This window comes from Macrotis lagotis, chromosome 7 (genome assembly GCF_037893015.1).
Source record: "Macrotis lagotis isolate mMagLag1 chromosome 7, bilby.v1.9.chrom.fasta, whole genome shotgun sequence".
NCBI lineage: Eukaryota > Metazoa > Chordata > Mammalia > Peramelemorphia > Peramelidae > Macrotis > Macrotis lagotis.
Window position 1 is genome coordinate 42,645,086 of NC_133664.1, and position 19,914 is coordinate 42,664,999.

The 19,914-nt window shown below is 37.3% G+C and overlaps 1 protein-coding gene across 1 annotated transcript in view; it reads left to right on the top strand.

Moving 5' to 3' along the window:
- Positions 1-10,938, top strand: part of CDCP1 (CUB domain containing protein 1) — a 77,886-nt gene extending 66,948 nt beyond the window's left edge. The window contains exons 8-9 of the mRNA XM_074195214.1: positions 2,737-2,824; positions 6,540-10,938. Of these exons, the coding sequence (XP_074051315.1) occupies positions 2,737-2,824; positions 6,540-6,975 (524 nt within the window). The 3' untranslated portion in view covers positions 6,976-10,938. The remainder of the gene's footprint in view (positions 1-2,736; positions 2,825-6,539) is intronic.
- Positions 10,939-19,914: the final 8,976 nt, after the last annotated feature.

Genomic DNA, 19,914 nt, shown 5'->3' on the forward strand with positions numbered 1-19,914 from the left:
CCAGATCTCATTAACATGATCTACAGCAAGATTCTGCCAATGGTTTTCAGCAAAAAAACACATGTGGGGGATGCATAGTTATGATTTGAGACTTTTGCCCCCTTTATAAAAGAAAGGAAACGTGCCTTAAGTATATTTTTAAGGTCAAACTGAAGAAATGAAACAATTTTACTAACCTTTGAAGTTGCCTTACATCTCCTTCATCTGGAGAGGGAATTTCATTACAATTCAATTGTAGCCAGTAGAGGATAATTAACAAGAATTTAAAATGCTGACTATTTATAAAATGCCAATCACCCTACTAGACCCTGAAAACAAGCAAAGCTTTCCTTTCAAGATGATTGCGTTCTACTGAAGGTGGGGGTAAGAAAACATGACGAATATTTATAATGGAAAGAGTTCAACGTTTGGCATCAAAAGACCTGGGTTTGATCTTCAGTTCTGCCACTTAATTAAGTGTCTGAACTTGAGCGAATCACTTAACTACCAGAGGCTTCAATTTCCCAATCTATAACATGAGGGGATTGGATGAGATAATTCCTCAGGCCTCTTACAACATGGTTCATCCTCTAAATTCAGTAAATCTTGATCAATTGACTCCTTTGTGACTAAATCCTACCAGCTATACAGGAATGAATAAGGCCCATTCCCTGCCCTCATGAAGCTTATGATCTAGTGAAGTGAATAAAACAAGTATACAAAAAACCATAATAGAAGGCAGGATGTGGTTAATGCCAGAGGGACAAAAGGAAGGATTTGGAGAAAGTATGAATTAGGGTAGAGGTAGTTCTTAAGGGGGGACTTGAAAAACAAATAAGATTTCAATTGTAAGAGATTATGAGAGAAGGGAGCAAAATCAAGTGGAAGAGTAAACAAAGGCTATATTCAGAGAATGAATGTCCATTTTGGCTTGGTAGGACATATGTAGGACAATAGTGAAAGATATGACTAAAAAGATTCCTTTTAGATCATCGAGGAGAGTTATTACACTTTTATTGTTCTTTTTTTGTTATTATTTAGCTTTCAGATAACCTTTAACATTCTCAAAGCTCTTTGCATATTGCTATTCATCTGATTATCACAAGTAAAGATGCAGGCCAAGAAACTGAGCTTATTAGGCAATGAGAAGCTCCTGAAGGTTCTTAAGGCATAGGTGTGACATGATTGAAGCTGGTCATTAGGATGATTAATCTGGCAGGGGCATAGAGGATGAATTAAAAGGGGTGGGACTGAATGTGGGAAGACTAGTTAGGAGACATTGCACAAGAAGTAATAAGGGTCTGGATTAGTTGGAATAGAAATGGAAATGAAGGAATGTCAGCATTTTGATAATTTTGCAAATACAACAGAAAATAGGTTTCAACAGGTAGTACAAAGTTATAGAATCAATTTAAAAAACCCCATGAAATACATAATGGAGCTTGTCCAGTCTTGGACTGACCTCATGAGTCATCTTGGGTTCCATAGATCAAGAAAATCACAGAATGATAGAGGTGGAAAGACTCTTGGGGCTGTCTTGTTTTCTTGTACTCATATCCCTAGACCTTAGCAAAGTGCCTACCATGTAATAAACAATTAATATTTTCTTGTTCACCTCATTCTACAGAAAAGAAAACTAAAGTTCAAAGAGTTTAAATGATTTAGGATCATAGGATTTTTAGAGTTAGGAAAGTATTTTATTTAGTTCAGGGAGGGAATGTCCCACCCTCAGGCTATTTAAGGTCCTCAAAAATCCTTGAAATTCAATAAATCTAGATGCTTTTTAGGAGTGAATTAATTAAATTTTTGACCAAATATAGCAGGCTAATTTTTAAGATGACAATTTTGTATGGCCCACAAATGATGCTATAAATATCCAAATGGCCCTTGGCAGAAAAAAGGTTCCCCACCTTTGACTAGTCCATAGCTTCTGAACTTGAGATCCATGAATTTGGTTATTTTAAATGTTTAAATAACTGCATTTTAACATGATTAGTTTTCTTTTTATTCCCATGTGTTTGTTTTATGCATTTAAAAACATTATCCTGAGAAAGAATCTATAAGCTTCACTAAGACTTCCAAGGAGTCCAGGACACAAAAACAGTTATAAAATCCTGATCGAGTCCAACACCATCATTTTGTAGATGAGAAAACTAAGTCCAGGGAGGAAAGGGGCTTTACTTTGGTTCCACAAATAAACCAAAAGGGATAAGACCCCATTTCTAACATCGTATTACCTCCTGGATTTTCTATTCATTTGTTATGATTTTCCTTTCTCTTGTTTCTGGATTTTCTATTCCTTTATTATGGTTTTCCTTTCTCTTGTTTCTATTTTTATGTATAACACTCACATTTTGTTTTCTTTTGCCTCCAGCATTTTAACAGTGTCTAGTACATATGTGATAAATGGTTGTTGATTGGTAAAAAAGAAAAAAACAATTAAATTTAAATTTAATGTCCAACTTTTTTCTATAATTTCTTCTTATTTCTCTTTATTCAGTTACACAAAGTGGATTTCACTCTTAGAACCTCTTCTTCACTTCTGAGCCTTGCTTCTTGCCTTCCCAATTGTTTCTCTGCTGCCTTCATTTTCAAGAGATTCCACTGTGGGTGGGGAAGCAGTATCTAGGATGTCCTAGGCAGCTCTCTCTTTCTTTTTGGAGTAGATGTGGTAGGTATCCAGACTCTCTAGTTCAGTCCAACACTGGCCTATTCCATTGAATATGTGTTTCTTTCTCCCTCTTGTCTCTGTGACAGACATGATGGTGATCATCCTTGCTGTTGTGGGTGGCGGAGCAACACTGCTCTTTGCTCTGGGGCTCCTCATTTTTTATGCTAAAAAGAGGTAAGTTCAGTTTCTTGACCAGTTCTTTTGTTTAATTTGAGATCCTTTTGGATCACCTATCCCAACCATTTTGCCTTGTATTCTTTTGTCATCCTTCCCTACCAAAAATCAAAATAGAAACTAGAGAGTAGGAGTAGAGGCTATAGAGTGGACCCTATAAAGGTAAGTGGGGGAAAAAAGATGCTGGGAAAAAAAGTTTTTCCATTTTTCCCCTGGAGCTAGCTGGTAAACTACCTTGGGATTTGGGCTTCCAGGCACAATTATCAATTATTAGTAAGTCAGTTCACATTCTTTGCAGTCTTCACAAACTTGTTCCAAGAATATATAATCTCTTGAACCTTGACTTTGAAGTTAGCTGATCCCCTTTATGACAACAAACACTTAATTCCAACTACTTGTTCTCATCTGAACCCTGATATAGAATAATTGTTAAATGCTCACTATATTGATCCCTCAGGACTAAAATCGGTTGAGGTCACTGGCTGTAGACCGAAGAGAAAGACAGTTGACTGAATCAGTCAGCTTCCCACTCCCTCAAAATGATGGCTTTTTTCTTTTGAGAAAAAAATAACTGCAGCCTGAAAAAATGGTCAATGAAGCCAGAGCATGTAAATTCATATTTCTGTGGGAGCTCTTAATGGGGAACATAGTCTGTTTTTTTAGGATGATTTGTGTTTCCAGGAAGTCAAAAGGCATTTTTTGAAAACTGGTGCTGTGACCTTGAATAAACAACTGGAATGACTAATCTGGGGTGAGAACTGTCCAAAACATTCTCAACTAATAAAGTGAAAATGGACAAGAATCCCAGTGGAATTTTTCCCCTTAGTAAAATGTGGATGGATGTGAAAAAACACATTTAAGTGAAGTGTTTCTTTTTTAATTATTACTTTTATGATGGTTTTCCTAACAGACTTCTGCTCCCTGCAGTATAAAAAATGTTCAGGTCTGATCTGGAGAAAATTGTATTAAATTAAAATTCCAGTAGAAGAAGCTAAAATTCATAAGATCAAAGATATAAAGTTATAATGAATCTCAACACCCCTTCACTCCAACCCTGTCATTTTATAGAGGAGAAAAAAAGAAACATAAGGATTAATCCTGGGGCGGCTAGGTGGCATAGTGGGTAAAGCACCAGCCTTGGAGTCAGGAGTACCTGAGTTCAAATCTAGTCTCAGACACTTAATAATTACCTAGCTGTGTGGCCTTGGGCAAGCCACTTAACCTACCATTTGCCTTGCAAAAACCTAAAAAAAAAAAGATTAATCCTGAAGATGCTAGAATGTTAGACTTGGAATCAAGAAGACCTGGGTTCAAATTCCACCTCAGGCACAAATCAGTTTTGTGACCCTGGGCAAATAACTTCATTTCTATAGATATTAGATTCCTCATCAGCATAATGAGAAGGTTGGTCACACTAGTCTCTTTGTTCTTCCTGGTTCTAAGTCTTGGCTCCTAGGCTAAGTGAAAATTATGAGTCACAAACATCAATCAGGATTTGAATCCAGCTCCTCTGATCCTAAGCCCATTGCTTTTGCCACTGTACTATATTATTTACCCTGACATAGATCCATGTTTGGCCTGGTGGTGTGCTTTGATTAAAATTCACAAATAATCACTGAGTGCCTATTACCTACAAGATGTTAGAGAGGAGGATGTGAAACTGAGTTAGGACTCAGTCCCTCTCTGCAAGAATTTTCTAATTCAGTGGGGAAAGGAGGAAGAGAAAATAAAAGCTTGCTAATTAAAAAAAAAACTAGTAGGCAGGATAACATGGAGCCATAGCAAGAATGGCCAGCAGAGGAATATAGAGTCCTAAAAGAGGTACAAACTACAGGAGAAGAGTTCATTGAATTCTCTTGCCAACATCCAAAAGCTTGTAAAGTTAGCAGCCATTTATGAATAAAAGCTCATTCAATTTTGTTATCTATGCCTAGTCTGCATTTAAAGCCCTTACCTGTGTCTAGGATGGTCTTGTTCTAGAACCAAAAAAAAAAAAAGAGAGAGAGAGAGAGAGAGAGAGAACCACCATTTATTTTGACACAGACTAAGATCTTTGGAGTACATTGTGGTCTAAAATACATTGTTAAATGGAATGGATGTATTCTGCCTCTGTAAGAGACAAAGAGTGAGCTCAGGGTAAATGAAGAGATAACTATCATTTCAGCCATTTCAATTACTGATGGATTTAAAAGTTAATTTCTTCCTCTTGATGGCTCTCATAATGTCAAGGGTGAAACTTTCTTCCAGTGCTAGAATTTTGGGGGAGGGTGGGGGGAGGGAATAATATTCCCACAACCAATTAAAGCCAGAGAGAAAAATTCAGCAGTAGAAATTGAGTGTTAATGTTGTCATTAAGATATTCTGACAAGAGAACTAAAATTTCTCCTCTTCTTTGCTCCTCTTGGCTTGTCAGAGGTTGCCAGCAATGAAACATAAATCTCTAGTCCTGAGACTTCCCACTCCCCATCTCTGTCAATCCCCAAAACAAAGGCAAACCTTTCCTTCCCGAGCCTTAGTCTTATCATTTGAAATCCAGCATCCAAAACCCCTTACTGATTCAAAGGAAATTAGCATTAGACACATAAAAGTACCAAGCCTTCATGAAAAGATTCACGGAAGTCTTTGCCAACTAAACATAATGTTCTCTAGAAAAGTTACATCAGCTCACCTCTCTGTTTAGATGGAGACAAAAGTATCATCAAAAATATTAATCATAGGGTATTATTGGTCATATCCCTAAGCATTAAAGAGTGTACCAGGTGTAATTTAAGCCTACATTTCATATTCAAATTGATCTGTGATCACATCAATTTAGAAGTTTCTGCCAGTGGTACCCATGCCTGCCCATCCTGTGTGACTCCTGCTCATGTTTGACCCAAAGGGTCCTCCCAATATGTTTGGGCTCTTCCCTACTTTCTTCTGATAGCAAGAGGGTACATCATGGAGCACTCCGACTTGTGTACCTCTCGTCCTTGTACCTCCCCACATAACCAGCCCAACATTTCTCCCTGTAATATAATTTCTTGATGTCTACCTTGAATTATATGTTTCAATCTGCTCCCACCTTTATATGTTTGGGTAACATGCATTTTTAAATCTTTGGATGCACTGTTCTAGTCTATGTTTCACTGCCATGTGGAACCATCAGTAAAATAATATTAAAAGTCAGTCCTTGCTTCCATCAGAAACTTGGGATCAGTAAGAAATTTGAAACTTCCCACCGGCAGTCTAGCCCTTTTTCTTCCTCTTGTCCAATCTGCCCATCTCAAAGAGTATCCAAAATATATGTAATAATGAGTATACCCTACACATTGTCCATTTAAAAGCATGTTTAATCTATGAGAAAGGCATTCTTTATCTATTTGGTCTTTTCTGTGCGGATAGAAAGGTAAATCCTTTTAAGTAATTACAGCTCTCTGCCAGGAAGCTTCACTGTGCTCCAGGGTTTAATACAAAAAGCCCAATGTTATCTGAAAGCAGGAGTCCCTATAGTCCCCAATAATGATACCTGGGAACCAAATCCCTATTTATCCTTTGTTACTTTAGGCCTTCCCTCTTTTAGTTTCTCCTTTAAAAGCTGTTCCTAATGACAAAAAATGGTTCCTTTTGAGTGTTTACTAGTACCAGACCTGGGCAGATCATCATCATTATCACATGAAAACCTGCAGGAAAGTGGTGGTTTTTAGCTTACTTTGTTTTATTTCTTATCTTCTAGCAAGAAAAATAAGGATAACAAGGGTCCTGCAGTGGGCATATACAATGGCAATATCAACACTCAGATGCCCAGGCAGCCTGGGAAGTTCCAGAAAGGGCGCAAAGACAATGACTCTCACGTCTATGCAATCATTGATGACACCATGGTGTATGGACATTTGCTCAATGGCTCTAATGGGTCCTCTACCAGTCCCAATGTAGATGTGTATCGACCCTTCCAGGGCCCCATGGGAGATATACCTCCTTCTCCACCTCCCATCTCCAACAGGATCTCTACAAGAAAACTAGAGCCAGAAGACACTCCCTCATTCCTCTTTCCTGAGTCTGATGGGGAACCTTATACTTTCTCTCATCCCAAAAAAGTAGAACTCAAAGGGAATGGAGAAAATGATATACCCTTGCTGGAAAAGAAGGAACTAGAAGATGTCATGGAATAACTTGGAATCACTGCCTCATCCACAAAGACTCCCTCCAAAAGCACATGGTAACTCTACCAAGAGACTTGGGAATCATCCTTGTAGAAAAGCAAGGAAAGAGGAGGTTTTATAGTAGAAACAGAAGGGTAGATAAACTGAAAATATCTCTGGATGAACTCAATCTAGTGGTATCAAATTAATAATCAATTTTTAAAATCTGGATACAGTGATCAGAGTTCACAGTTTTATTGCATGGGAAGTAAAGACTAAATGATCAGGGGTTCTCTGGCCTGTGTGTGTATCAGATGGTGGAACCAGGAAGTATGAGATCTTAGGAATGCAGCAAAATCATTCTATTCTGGATGCTTTGAAGAGGGAAGAGACTTCACCACATCAGGTGGACAGCTGAGTTCTTGGATCGAAATGCCCATTTTGTGAACTTGAGAGTGTGCCTCTCCCCCAAGGGGAACTTCTTGGTGCAAATGTGACTTTTTTTTAAACTTATTTGCTTGAGAATTTAAAAGTCATAATGGGTAAAGAATCCTCAGTGGCTTAGCAAAAAAAGTTGTGTTAATTATTTGGGGTGGCTAGGTTTAGGATTCTGTTAACCTGGAGGCAAAAAAAAAAAATGTGACTGTCATGGTTTCTTTCAAAGTTAAAGTATTTTGGATTCTGTTTGACCAGTTAAGTTAGATGTATCATTTTACTGCAAATAGAAGCAAAGATGAAAAGTCACCATACATATACACACATACAAACACACATACACATATGTGTGTGTGTTTCAATACATTGAGGACTGCTCCTCTTTTCCTCTCCCATGGTTTTCTAACCTCCATGGATAATTACAAGGAATCCCACTCCCTAGACCTGTATTTATTTAAAGAAAAAAGAAAAAAAGCAATAAAATCCAACTAGTTTTTTTTAATTCACCAGACCTCTTAGTGACTTTTTTATAATCCTCAAATTGTTTGTATTATTATTCAACAATTTATTAAGCACCTGTTTGTTGGAAGCAAGAGGCAACATGGCTTAGTAGGAGTCAGGAATAGATGGGTTCACAGTCCCATCTCTTACATCCACTGGCTCTGTGACCCCAAGCAAGTTGTGGAACCTCCTTCTGCTCCCAGGCTACTGGTTAAGGCTGGAAGATGCAGCAGAGTCACTGGTCTGCGTTGGTTGAGATGCTTCCTCCACAGGTGAAATCACAGGTCTGTACAAATACAATGTGCAAGGTAGAGCACTAGGCAATGAAGATTAAAAAGGCAAAATTTTTCATTGAGGACCTGCCCTCAAGGAACTTATGGTCTTACTCTATTTGTGTGTGCATATCTATGGAAATAAATATATATGAGTGTTGACATCTGTAGTTATACACATGTGTGTATATATGTGTAAGATACATAGAAGTTTTAAAACCAAATATATATTATTTTCAAGTGAGTGGGCAGGAGAAAATGTGGCAAAACATAAACTTGTTGAAGTAATAGTTTTGTTTTTCCCTTTTAAAATTGCTATGGGGGGCACCTAGGGAGCACAGCAGATAGAGCACCCATGGAGTCAGGAGGACCTGATTTCAAATCTGGGCTCAGACACTTAATAATAACTTAGCTGTGTGACCTTGGGCAAATCACCAAACCCTATTACCTTGCAAAAAAAATGATTTTTTTTGAATTGTCATCTAATAAGCAAAGTTCTCTATCACCACATCAGCAGAAGAGTAACTTGGATTCTGCACCCTAAAATTCAGGTCTCTATAAGTATAGACCACTTAAATGTAGATGGATCATAAGAATAGCAGTTTATCTTAACTATTTAATACTGTTAATCATTTGTCCCCATCGCCTTTATTTCTGCCTAATAGTATCCTGAGTTCCATTGAGTGGCACCCAACAGGAGGACACACACACACACACACACACACACACACACACACACACACACACATAGACACGTTCTTTCTCCTCCCCACCCCATGTGTTCTTCTTTGTGTATGTACTGTATCCTCCAGGAGAATGTGAGCTTCTTAAGGATAGAGATTATTTTATTCTTTTGCCTTTGTAAGTCATACCTGCAACATAATATCAATTTGAATGAAATTGTGTTAAGCTTCCCTAAAGGAAGGTTTCCATAATTACATACTTTGTCAGCATTATATAATCTTAAGAACAATATTTATGTAATGGAACCTGCTTTTTAAGAAATAAATTTAATGCTCCTTTGTGGAATTTAGGGTTGGACCAACTCTAGAAAGTTAAGCCAAGCTATCCTTAGCTGATCAGTTTTACTTTATTATTCACTCCCATAATTGCTATCTCCCACCTTCTTCCAACTCAGACTTTGTTCATGGTGAACACTGCACTTGGATATCTTCTGTTTTGAGATGATAAAGTTTCACTATACCTTTAATTCATCCATAGGTGATGTTTATATTTATTTGGATGAAGTTATTGGCTTTTGCCACCTTATTGCCATTTTTCACTTATTCTCAGCAGTAAGGGACTCTTTACCAAGGTATATCCTTGGGCAAACTTTGGCTTTTCTAAACTTTAACTGGCTTTTTAAAAATTGTCTTTTTGATCAGGCCAAAGTTGCCAAGTCTATCCTCTTCATTTAGTAAACCTTATTTCTAATCACAATCCCAATGGAGTCTGAAATCTTTCTATAAGCAGAGTTTTCTCTATTATTTGAACATGATTCAGTCTCACTACTGTTTTATAGTTGGCAAAAATGATTCAAAATTCTTTCAGTTGCAAAAAAACAAGGAGGCAGCTAGGTGGTGCAGTGGATAGAGCACTGGCCCCAGATTCAGGAGGACCTGAGTTCAAATTTGACCTCAGACACTTAATAATTGCCTAGCTGTGTGATCGTGGGCAAGTCACTTAACTCCACTGCCTTGCAAAAAAAAATTTTAAATGCAGAAAAAATAAAAGCAAGAGAAATTCTGTTATCTTCTTGAGGGTGCATCTAAAGCCAAAGTTGTGCTGGTTGTATTTGTTTCAAAAGTCCCTCAAGAAAGATAACACCATAGCCAACTAGAATCCTCATTCTTGCCTTCAAGGTCTAGGTCCCCCGTCTGAGTAATGTGATGATGATACATTTACATAGAGCTCTACAATTTGCAAATTGATTGACATACAAATCTCATTTGAGCCCCCACAATAGTCCGAGGAGGACACTAGGTATTATTTCCATTTTCTAGAGCTAGAAATTGGAGCTCAGAAAGGTAAGTGTGAAACATAACAGAGGACAAACATTTTTGTCTTTGTATTCCCAGTGCCAAGCAACATCCCTGGCACATAGGAGGCACTTAATAAATACTTGATTAAGTGATATGCCCATATTCATATGATTAGTAGGTGTGGGAAGGTTTTGAACCCAGGTCTTTCTGAGTCCTGTGCTCTATCCACCAAATTTGACTGCCTAATCCCTGGCAAATTCATCCATCACCTAGTGTGGTAAGTACTTAATAAATATTTTGATTGGCTGATAGGTCTGTATTTCTAACTATACAGATCTGATACCATTTGTGTCTTTCCAATCTTTTTGTTTCCTGCAAAAGATTACTGTAACTTTTGCTCCAAGTTTTCCTTTTATACTTTTGGAGGATGGTAGGGATTGTCATCTGACACACCCTTTAACTAAGTGCTCTTGTGCCTTAAGAACCTAGTGGAATGGTTTCTGTATTGGTTAACTAGAGAATAATTCATTGTTTTGGATATGTAATGTTTTTAGGCTGCATGTTGTTTATTTCCTATGATTTTTTTAAATACTCTATCTACAGAAAGCCTGTGCGTTTCATTGACTGAATGCTCCGGCTGTTTTCTAGTTCAGCTTGTATTCCATGCTCTGAACTGCTTGTTTTGACAGGATCAGCACTGATGGGGGTAAATGTTATCACCCCTGTCTGTTTCACACACCTCTGCTTGATCCTATAATGTTAGATTATTTTGTTTTTAATAAAAAAAACTGTTTAAATGACAATGTCTTGGTGTATGGCAGCCAGTTACTTTTATTTTTCATTTAGATGCAAGGTGAAGGATGGGAGACAATCACATTTGAGTGACTGAGAGGCCAGAAATGGAACTCTTCAGTTTCTCTGAGTAAGATTTTTTCTTCTTTCTTCACCACTTATGACTTTGAGATGCCTCCCTAAATGATCATCTGATGCTCTCTGGAAACCAATGGACCTGACCAGATTAGCTCAATAAATTCCTGACTTGGTGAGATCCATCAGCAATGAAGGAAGACTGCAGCATAACCAGGACCAAGGAAATTGTGGCATGGGACCAGATTCAGACCCTCATCACCAAAAACTGTTGATATTATCCTTTATTATTTTCTCTCCAAATCAAATCAGTTGCCAACTTTTATCAATTCTACATCTGCAACATCTCTCAGATCCCTCCCTTTTTCTCTATTCAGTCATCCCTCCCTCCCTTTTCTGCCTCCCCCCAGCACCACCCAGTTTAGGTCCTCTTCACCTTTCCTTTGGTCTATAGCCACAGCATCCCTGTTGGTTCCCTGCTTCCTTCCCTAATCTGCCACACTGATATTCTAAAACACAGATCACCACCTTACTCAAAAATCTTTATTGGCTCTCTGTTGCCTTTTTTAAAAAAAAATTTTCATCCATATACACAGGTATATTACAAAAATATCCGTCTACCCTCCCCTCAGCAGTCAGGTTAGCATTGTACATACATATTTTTGATAAAAGTACTTAAAGATTAGTCAATTTCAATATGAGGAATTAGGATTAAGGGAAAGAGATACATGAGAATTAATTTATGTAAAGTATTTATCAGAATCTGAAGAGCTGTTTTTTTGTTTTGTTTTTCTTGCTCTGGCTGAGGATAACATTGTCCATAGCCAGTCTACAATAGTTGTCCTAGCTCTCTGAACTGCTGAGAGGAGCTGCTTCCGTCAAGGTTGATCATCTCACAATGTTGTTGTTGATATGTGCATTGTCCTCCTGGTTCTACTCCCTTCGCTCAGCATCAGATCCTGTAATTCATTCCATGCATCTCTAGAGTCCAACCATTTATGGTTTCTTATAGAACAATAGTATTTCATAGTATTCATGTACCATAACTTGTTTAGCCGTTCTCCAATTGATGGGCATCCCCTCAATTTCCAATTCTTTGCCACTACAAAAAAGAGCTGCTATGAATATTTTGGAACATGTGGAACTTTTCCCATTTTTTTAATGGGAAATTGGAATTGGAATTGCTGGGTCAAAGGGAATGAACATTTTTATTGCTTTTTGGGCATAGTTCCATATTGCTCTTCAGAAAGGTTGGATCTGTTCACAATTTCACCAGCAATGCATCAATGTCCCAATCCTCCCACATCTCCAACATTAATCATTTTCCCTTTTTCTCATCATGGTCAATCTGTTAGATGTGAGGTGATACTTCATTGTTGTTTTAATTTGCATTTCTCTAATAATGATTTGGAACATTTTTTCATATGATTATGCATAGCTTTAATTTCTTCATTTGAAAATTGTCTAATTCATATCCTTTAACCATTTATCAATTGGGGAATGATTTGTAACCTTATAAATTTGATGCAATTCAGTATACATTTTAGAAACGTGACCTTTATCAGAACTCTTAACTGTGAAGATTATTTCCCAGCTTTTTTTTCTTTCCTTCTGATTGTGGCAGCATTGATTTTATTAGTGCAAAAACTTTTTAATATACTCAAAATCATTCATTTTGCAGTTTATGCTGTACTTTAATTCCTGCTTGGTCATAAATTTATCCCCTTTCCATAGATCTGACAGAGTATTTCTCGGTCTATTAATTTATTTATGATGTTGCTCTTTATGTCTAAATCCTGTACCTATTTTGAACTTATTTTGGGATAGGCTATGAGATATGCATCTATGCCTAGTTTTTGCCATAGTTTTCCAGTTTTCCCAATAATTTTTGTCAAACAGTAAGTTCTTATCCCAGAAGCTGATGTCTGTGGGCTTGTCAAACAGAAGATTGCTGTAGTCATTTACTGCAGTTTCTTTTGAACCTATCCTAATCCACTGATTCACTACTCTATTTCTTAACCAGTGCCAGGCAGTTTTGATGACTGCAGCTTTATAGTATAGTTTTAGATTTGGTAGAATTAGGCAACCTTCCTTTATATTTTTTTTTCATCCTTAAGATCATAGATCTAGTAAGTATTAGAAGATGGATTTGAACTCATGAAGATGATTCTTCCTGACTCCCAGTTCCCTTGATATTCTTGACCTTTTGTTGTTCCAGATGAATTTTGATACTATTTTTTTCTAAGTTGATAAAGTAGTTATTTGGTAGTTTGATTGGTATGGCACTGAATAAGTAATTTAAATTGGGTAGAATTGTCATTTTATGATATTAGCTCAACCTAACCATGAACAATTGACATTTTTACAATTATTTAGATCTGACTTTATTTGATAAGAAGTGCTGTAAAATTGTGTTCATACAGTTTCTGGGTTTTTCTTGGGAGGTAGTTTCACAAGTATTTAATGTTGTCTACAGCTACTTTAAATGGAATTTCTCTTTCTCTTTCTTGCTCTTGGGTTTTAATGATTTATGGGGGTTTATTTTATAACCTGCTATTTTGCTGAATTTGTTAATTGTTTCTCTATTGCCTTTTGAGATAGAGAAATTTCATCTAACCAAAGCAAGTCAACTCAGGGTCTGAAAGGGTTGCCTACAACCCTGGCTCAAGGTCACCCAACTCATGTCCTCTAGAATAATGTACAAAACCTTCATTCTGTCTTTGAAGTCCCATGCCCCCCTACCCACCCCCCCAAGTCAAGTCTGGCTCCCAGATATCTTTGCAAGCTTGTTTCATATCATTCCCCTTCAGTCACTCTCCTTTTTCATCTTTTTTCCTTTCCTGAAACTCCATGTTCTGACCACTATACCTTGGCAGGGATAGTCCCCCATATCTGGAATGCACTCCTTCTTCATTTCTGCCTTAGTTTCCATTAAGACTTCAGGTACAACATTAACAACATTGTGAGTTGATGGACGCAGCTCCTCCCAGCAGTTCAGAGATGTAGGACAACCCTAGGAGACTGACTATGGGCAATGCTATCCCCATCCAGAGGAAGAAAAACAAAACAAAACAAAAAGAACCCTACAGAATGTGAATGAACACTTCATTCACTTTTTTAAAATTTCTCTTATGTATTTCTTTCCTATCTCATAGTTTTCTTTCTTTTCCTCAATACTAATTTCTCATACCAAAAATGACTAATCTATAAACATGTTAAACACAAATGCCTATGTACAATATTCACCTAACTGTTCACCACTAAGGAGAAGGGAGGAAAGAAATTATGTAACTTAAAAATATGCAAATGAATAAGAATGTTGAAAAAACTTTCATAAGATGTAATTGGAAAAAATAAAATAAATTATCAATTAAAAAAGAAAAATGCAGAAGTTGAAAGTTAACACAAACATGAATGTTGAACACTATCTTTGCATGTAATTGGAAAAAAAATAAAATAACATTAGAAGGAAAAAAGACTTTAGGTACCACCTCTTACAGGTGACCTTCCCTGAACCCCCCTCCTCAAGCTCTATTCTCAATTATTAATGTTTCCTTCCTCTTAAAATTGCTTAATATTAAATTTATATTATAAATATACTTATTATTTATCTCTGTGGCTACATGTTATTTCCCCTTCCTTATGGTCAGAGAGTATTTTTTCCTTCTAGCCCAGGACTTTGCATAGAGGAGGTGCTTAATAAATGTTTGTTCAGCACAGAATCCTGGATCATATAGCCTGAGTAAGAAGCAGAAGCTGGAAATAGGAGACCTCTCTGGAAAGACTCAGATTTGAAATCTCAGAAGTCCTGAGGGACCTCCCTCTATATCTGATGCCACTGACCACTCCCTTCCCTTAGTCTCTATAAGGAAGGGAGGAGAGAAGTCTTTATTAAGTACTTGCTATCTTCCAGGCAGGGTGCTAGTTGGCGACATAGTGCACAGAGCACAAGGCTGGGAGTCAGGAAGAATCATCTTCATGACTTCAAATCCAGCTTCTGATACTTACTAGATCTATGACCTTGGATAAGTCCCTTAGCCCTGTTTGCCTCAGTTTCCTCATCTATAAAATGAACTGGAGAAGGAAATGGAAAACCATTGAGTATCACTGCCAAGAAAACCCCAAAATGGGGTCAGGAAGAGTTGGGCCAACTGAAACAACTCAATGACAACACCAACAAATTTTCCTGACTCTGTGCTAAATATATTACCTCATTAAAGCTTCTCAACAATCTGGGAGGTAGGAGATATTCTTAGCTTCATTTTACAGGTAGGGAAACTGAGGCAGATAGAAATTAAGTGTCTGAAGTTAAATTTGAACTCAAGTCTTTGTGTCTCCTGCTCTATCCACTGCTCCACTTAGCTGCCTCCCTAAGTCTCTCCTAGCTTGGGTCCCCTATGATTTAATTTATCTAAACTCTGGAGAAATGGAAAGGCAGCTTGTGCTCAGGGAGTTTTGTTGTGAAGTCTTTTTCCTGTCATTTCCCTCCGTGACCTCCTTTGATCACCTACAATTCACTGACATAACTGCAAACAGTTGGTAAGAGGCTCTACAAAAGGCTGTGGGCACAGCTTCAGCAGCAGGACCACCAAACCCCAGTCTATCCCATCCTGAGAGCTCCCCTAACACACATCAGACCCGGAGCTGGTGAGGTTGTCCACTTCTCGGTGAGGTTAGACTGGCCCCTCTACCCTAGTTGGACACACTCCCATAGGAGCAGGTTCCTAAGTACAGCACCTCGTTCTTGACTCCGCTATGGCCCTTCCCAGACAAGCCCCGTTTCTGAGGCAGGGTCAGACGCTGAAATGAGTCAGACAAAAGGACCCCAGTAGCTGAAGAAGAGTCTGGGGTTAAGTGAGAAAACTATACCAGGAAGAGCTTTAACCAATCAAAACCCAAACTGAAAGAGAGCGGCTGTTTGTGGACTTCGACCCAAATGAAGCAATGAGTCAAATCAAGAGTCTAGACCACAAAGAGGACAGTATAGGGAACCAATGCCAACTGGACCTCAAAAGAGAGCACAGGCCTCGCTTTTCTCAAGCACCCGGGGTCCTGAGAGTAAGTAAGACTCTAGCTTCTAGCACTGGAACTAAGTGCCCATGGATCAGAGAATGCCAGAAGACAATGATACATGAACATTGGTCTGTTAGTGTGTAATAAAAAATAATGGCTTGGAGAATTCGGAGGAAGGTGCAAAGATTTATATGAGTCAAATTCAGCATAAGCCAGTTTGTTAACACACACACAAAGGAAACAGCAATGTACATGAAACAATCACCAAAAGAAAGTCAAACTGTGAGTAAATGTAAAAGCAGTGAAGACTCCAGAAAAGAGGTCATGAAATACACTTCTTCAAGATAGAGCCAGGAGGGGCAGCTAGGTGTCATAGTAGATAGAGCACCAGCCCTGGAGTCAGGAGTACCTGAGTTCAAATCCATTCTCAGACACTTAATAATGACCTAGCTGTGTGGCCTTGGGCAAGCCACTTAGCCCCACTTGCCTTGCAAAAACCTAAAAAAAAAAAAAAAAGATAGAGACAGGAAACTGTTTGTCAGATGCAATCACTATCAAATATTTTTGCCTAATTGCTTTCCTTTGTCACAAAGGGTATGGACAGGGGATTAAAATGAGGGATAGAAAAACAAACTGCTTCAACAAAATATATACTTATATAAACATATGTAAGTGTGTGTATACACACACACACACACACACACACACACACACACACATATATATGCATATGTATTCATAAAGAAACTGGTTGATTTGGTAAGGCATGAAAAAAAAAGTTAGATTTTGATGTTAATCTGAAAAGCCAGACCTTGCAACTCCTCTATGTACCCATGTCTGCTCACATGTAGTGTGTCTGTCCCCAAGAGTCCTCACACTATAGTAAAAGAATTCTTACATCTCAAATACCTAGCTGAATGTATGATTTGTATGACTAACTGGAGATGAAAAAGTGAAAATGGAACTGGGAATTGGCCATGGCTTACCGACTCTCCATATAAGAGAAGTTACCCTTTGGGTGATGACAATAGAAATGACCAAAAATAAACAAAGGAAGACTAGACATTTTGAAATACCTTGCCAACACTGAAGAAAATTATTTGCTCACATTTGAAGAATAAGATATTCTTCATGTGATCCTAAAAATTATCCTGATGTTAAATGTTCTTCATGTTATCCAAACTGTTATCCTAAAACACAAAAAACAACGTTTATTCATTATTAGCTTCTATCGTTATTGGCCCACTGTGCCAGCTACAATATTCAATTAACTGAAACTGGGTGAGTTCTGAAATTTGAAATCTTTTTACTTTTTCATCATTTTTACCTTTGATTTGTTTTTAAAACTTAACCCAAATAGGGTCCTTTTATTTTATGGGGTTTTTTTAATGAATGCTGCATTTAGAGATTTGGGTAATTATGAATTGACTAAAACATGACATTTTATTCCCAATGCAAATTAGGTAACACATTTGATTCTCTGGCCACTGTCTCCCTAAACTAGCATTTTTGCTGTAGGGCAATTACTTCTTTCATCTTAATGCTTTATCAGTTCATGAGTCTTTAAAGACTTCTGGAGAGCTGGTTGTTTTTTTTCTTCTATCTGATTTCTCAAACTAATTAAATTGTACTTTTAAAAATATCACTCCCACATTTAAAATAGCTTTGTCTGGTCTTTTTTGTTTGATGGGATAATGGCATTAGAAAGTATGGTGGGTGTACAAAAATATTCATAGTAACTTTTTTTGTGTTAGCAAAGGATTGGAAAATGAAGGAATGCCCATCACTTGGGGAATAGGTGAACAAATTGTGGTTTATGTGATGGAAGACTATTGTTCTATAAGAAATCATGAGGGAAGGGACTTCAGAAAAGACTGGAAAGACTTACATGACTTGATGCTGAGTGAAATGAGTAGAACCAGAAGAACATTATAGACACTAACAACAAAATTGAGTGATGATCAAATATGATGGTCTTGTTCATTTTAGCAGTACAATAATCAAAGCCAATTCTAAAAGACATCTGATCATAGATATCCATATCCAGAGAGGGAACTGTAGAGTTTAAATGAAGACCAAAGCTTACTATCTTCAATTTTTAAAAGCAGTCTTGTCTGTAATGCTTTTTTCCTCTCTAATGTTTTTTTCTTCTGTTTGGATTTGATTCTTCTTTCACAACATGATTAATATGGATCTATGTTTAGCATAATTACAAATGTAGCAGCTATATTAAATTGCTTTCTGTTGAGAGAGTGGATAGGGAAGGAGAAAAATGTGAAACTCAAAACATTGCCAAAAATAAATGATTAATGAAAACTACAATTGCATGTTGTTGGAAAAACAAATAAACAAAAATAGCTTTAAAAAGAAAGAAAGAAAGAAAAAGAAAGAAAGAAAGAAAGAAACAAAGAAACAAAGAAACAAAGAAAGAAAGAAAGAAAGAAAGAAAGAAAGAGAAACAAAGAAACAAAGAAACAAAGAAAGAGAAAGAAAGGTAGGCCATTGGTTTCTTCTTTTTCTAGTCTTATATACATCTATGTATATAATTCATTTGAATTTATTAGTGTAGAGAATTCCAGATATGAAAACTTCCTAAACAGATCAACAACTCATTTATAATAATAATAGCTAACATATCCAGTGCCTTCAGGATTGCAAACTCTTTATATGTGTTGTTTCATCTAATTCTGCTCCCCCCACTCCAATCGGTAAGTACACCTAATAAAATACTTCCACTCCCCCAGAGAAGGAAGGAACAGACTCAAAATAGTACACATGGGTCTCTTTAGCAGAGCCCTGGAACAGAATCCAAAACAAACAAACAAAAATCATCAATACAGATCAGGATTTTTCTATAACAATAATGATAGCTAACATTTGTATAACACTTTAAGCTTTTCAAAGCTCTTTGCATGTTATTTCAATGTTGTTTATGCCCTCAAGTGTTGTGTATGTTCTAATGGCACAAACAACATGCAAATGACTGTATAAGCAGAAGATAAAAATAATGTAAATGGAAGAAAAGTCAAGAGGGCCTAAGGCATTAGCAGCTGGGGGAAGCTGGTAAAAACCTCATACAAATGTCTTGAAAAAAAAGGCAAGGATGCCTGATTTCTAGCTAAATGTGGCTACAAATTATGACTAAATCTTGGGTCAGGGGACACCTTTGCTATTATCTGGTGAGGCCTATGTCGGACCTCTTCTCAGAATAACGTTCCTAAATGTACAAAACAAAAGGGCAAGAGTCACCAATTAAATTGAGAAAGTTATCAAAAAATTTTTAAAACAAATTCTTGAAGCTTTATGCAGATGCTGAAAGATTTCTTGGAGAAAGCCCAGCATCTGGCCTGGAGAGGAAGTATGGGCTTAGTGATCCTGAGAGAGGAGGTTGACATTGGACTTTGAGTCCAGACATGGATCTTTCAACCAAGTCTTCAACTAGTCTCCACTTTCAACTAAAATTTTCAACTAGTCTCCACTGAGACTAGGCCTTTGACTAGTCTCAAGCAGTACTAAAGGATTGGAAAAATGAAAGACAAAATAAATCACATAGTTATTAAACATGGTTATTAAATGCTCCCAAATGTTCCCAGGAGGAAGTGGAAGGAATTCCAGATTTGGAGACAAAGGTCCTGAGTTTGAATCTCCTTGTTGCCAGTTTGGGCAGATCAGTTAAATAACTCCTTTGAACCTCAGATTCCTCTTCAGTAAAATGGCTAATTTGAACTAGATGACTCTAATATCCATTTCAACTTGAATTCTACAATCCAATGAAGCCATCTCCTGGCTGGCTCCATTCTGTTTCAGCTATTCTCTTAAGATGCCCAAACCAATCTGAAGTTGGCTTTCAACCCCATTGGTTAGGATCCCTGGTTTGCTACCTCATTGTCTAATGACTA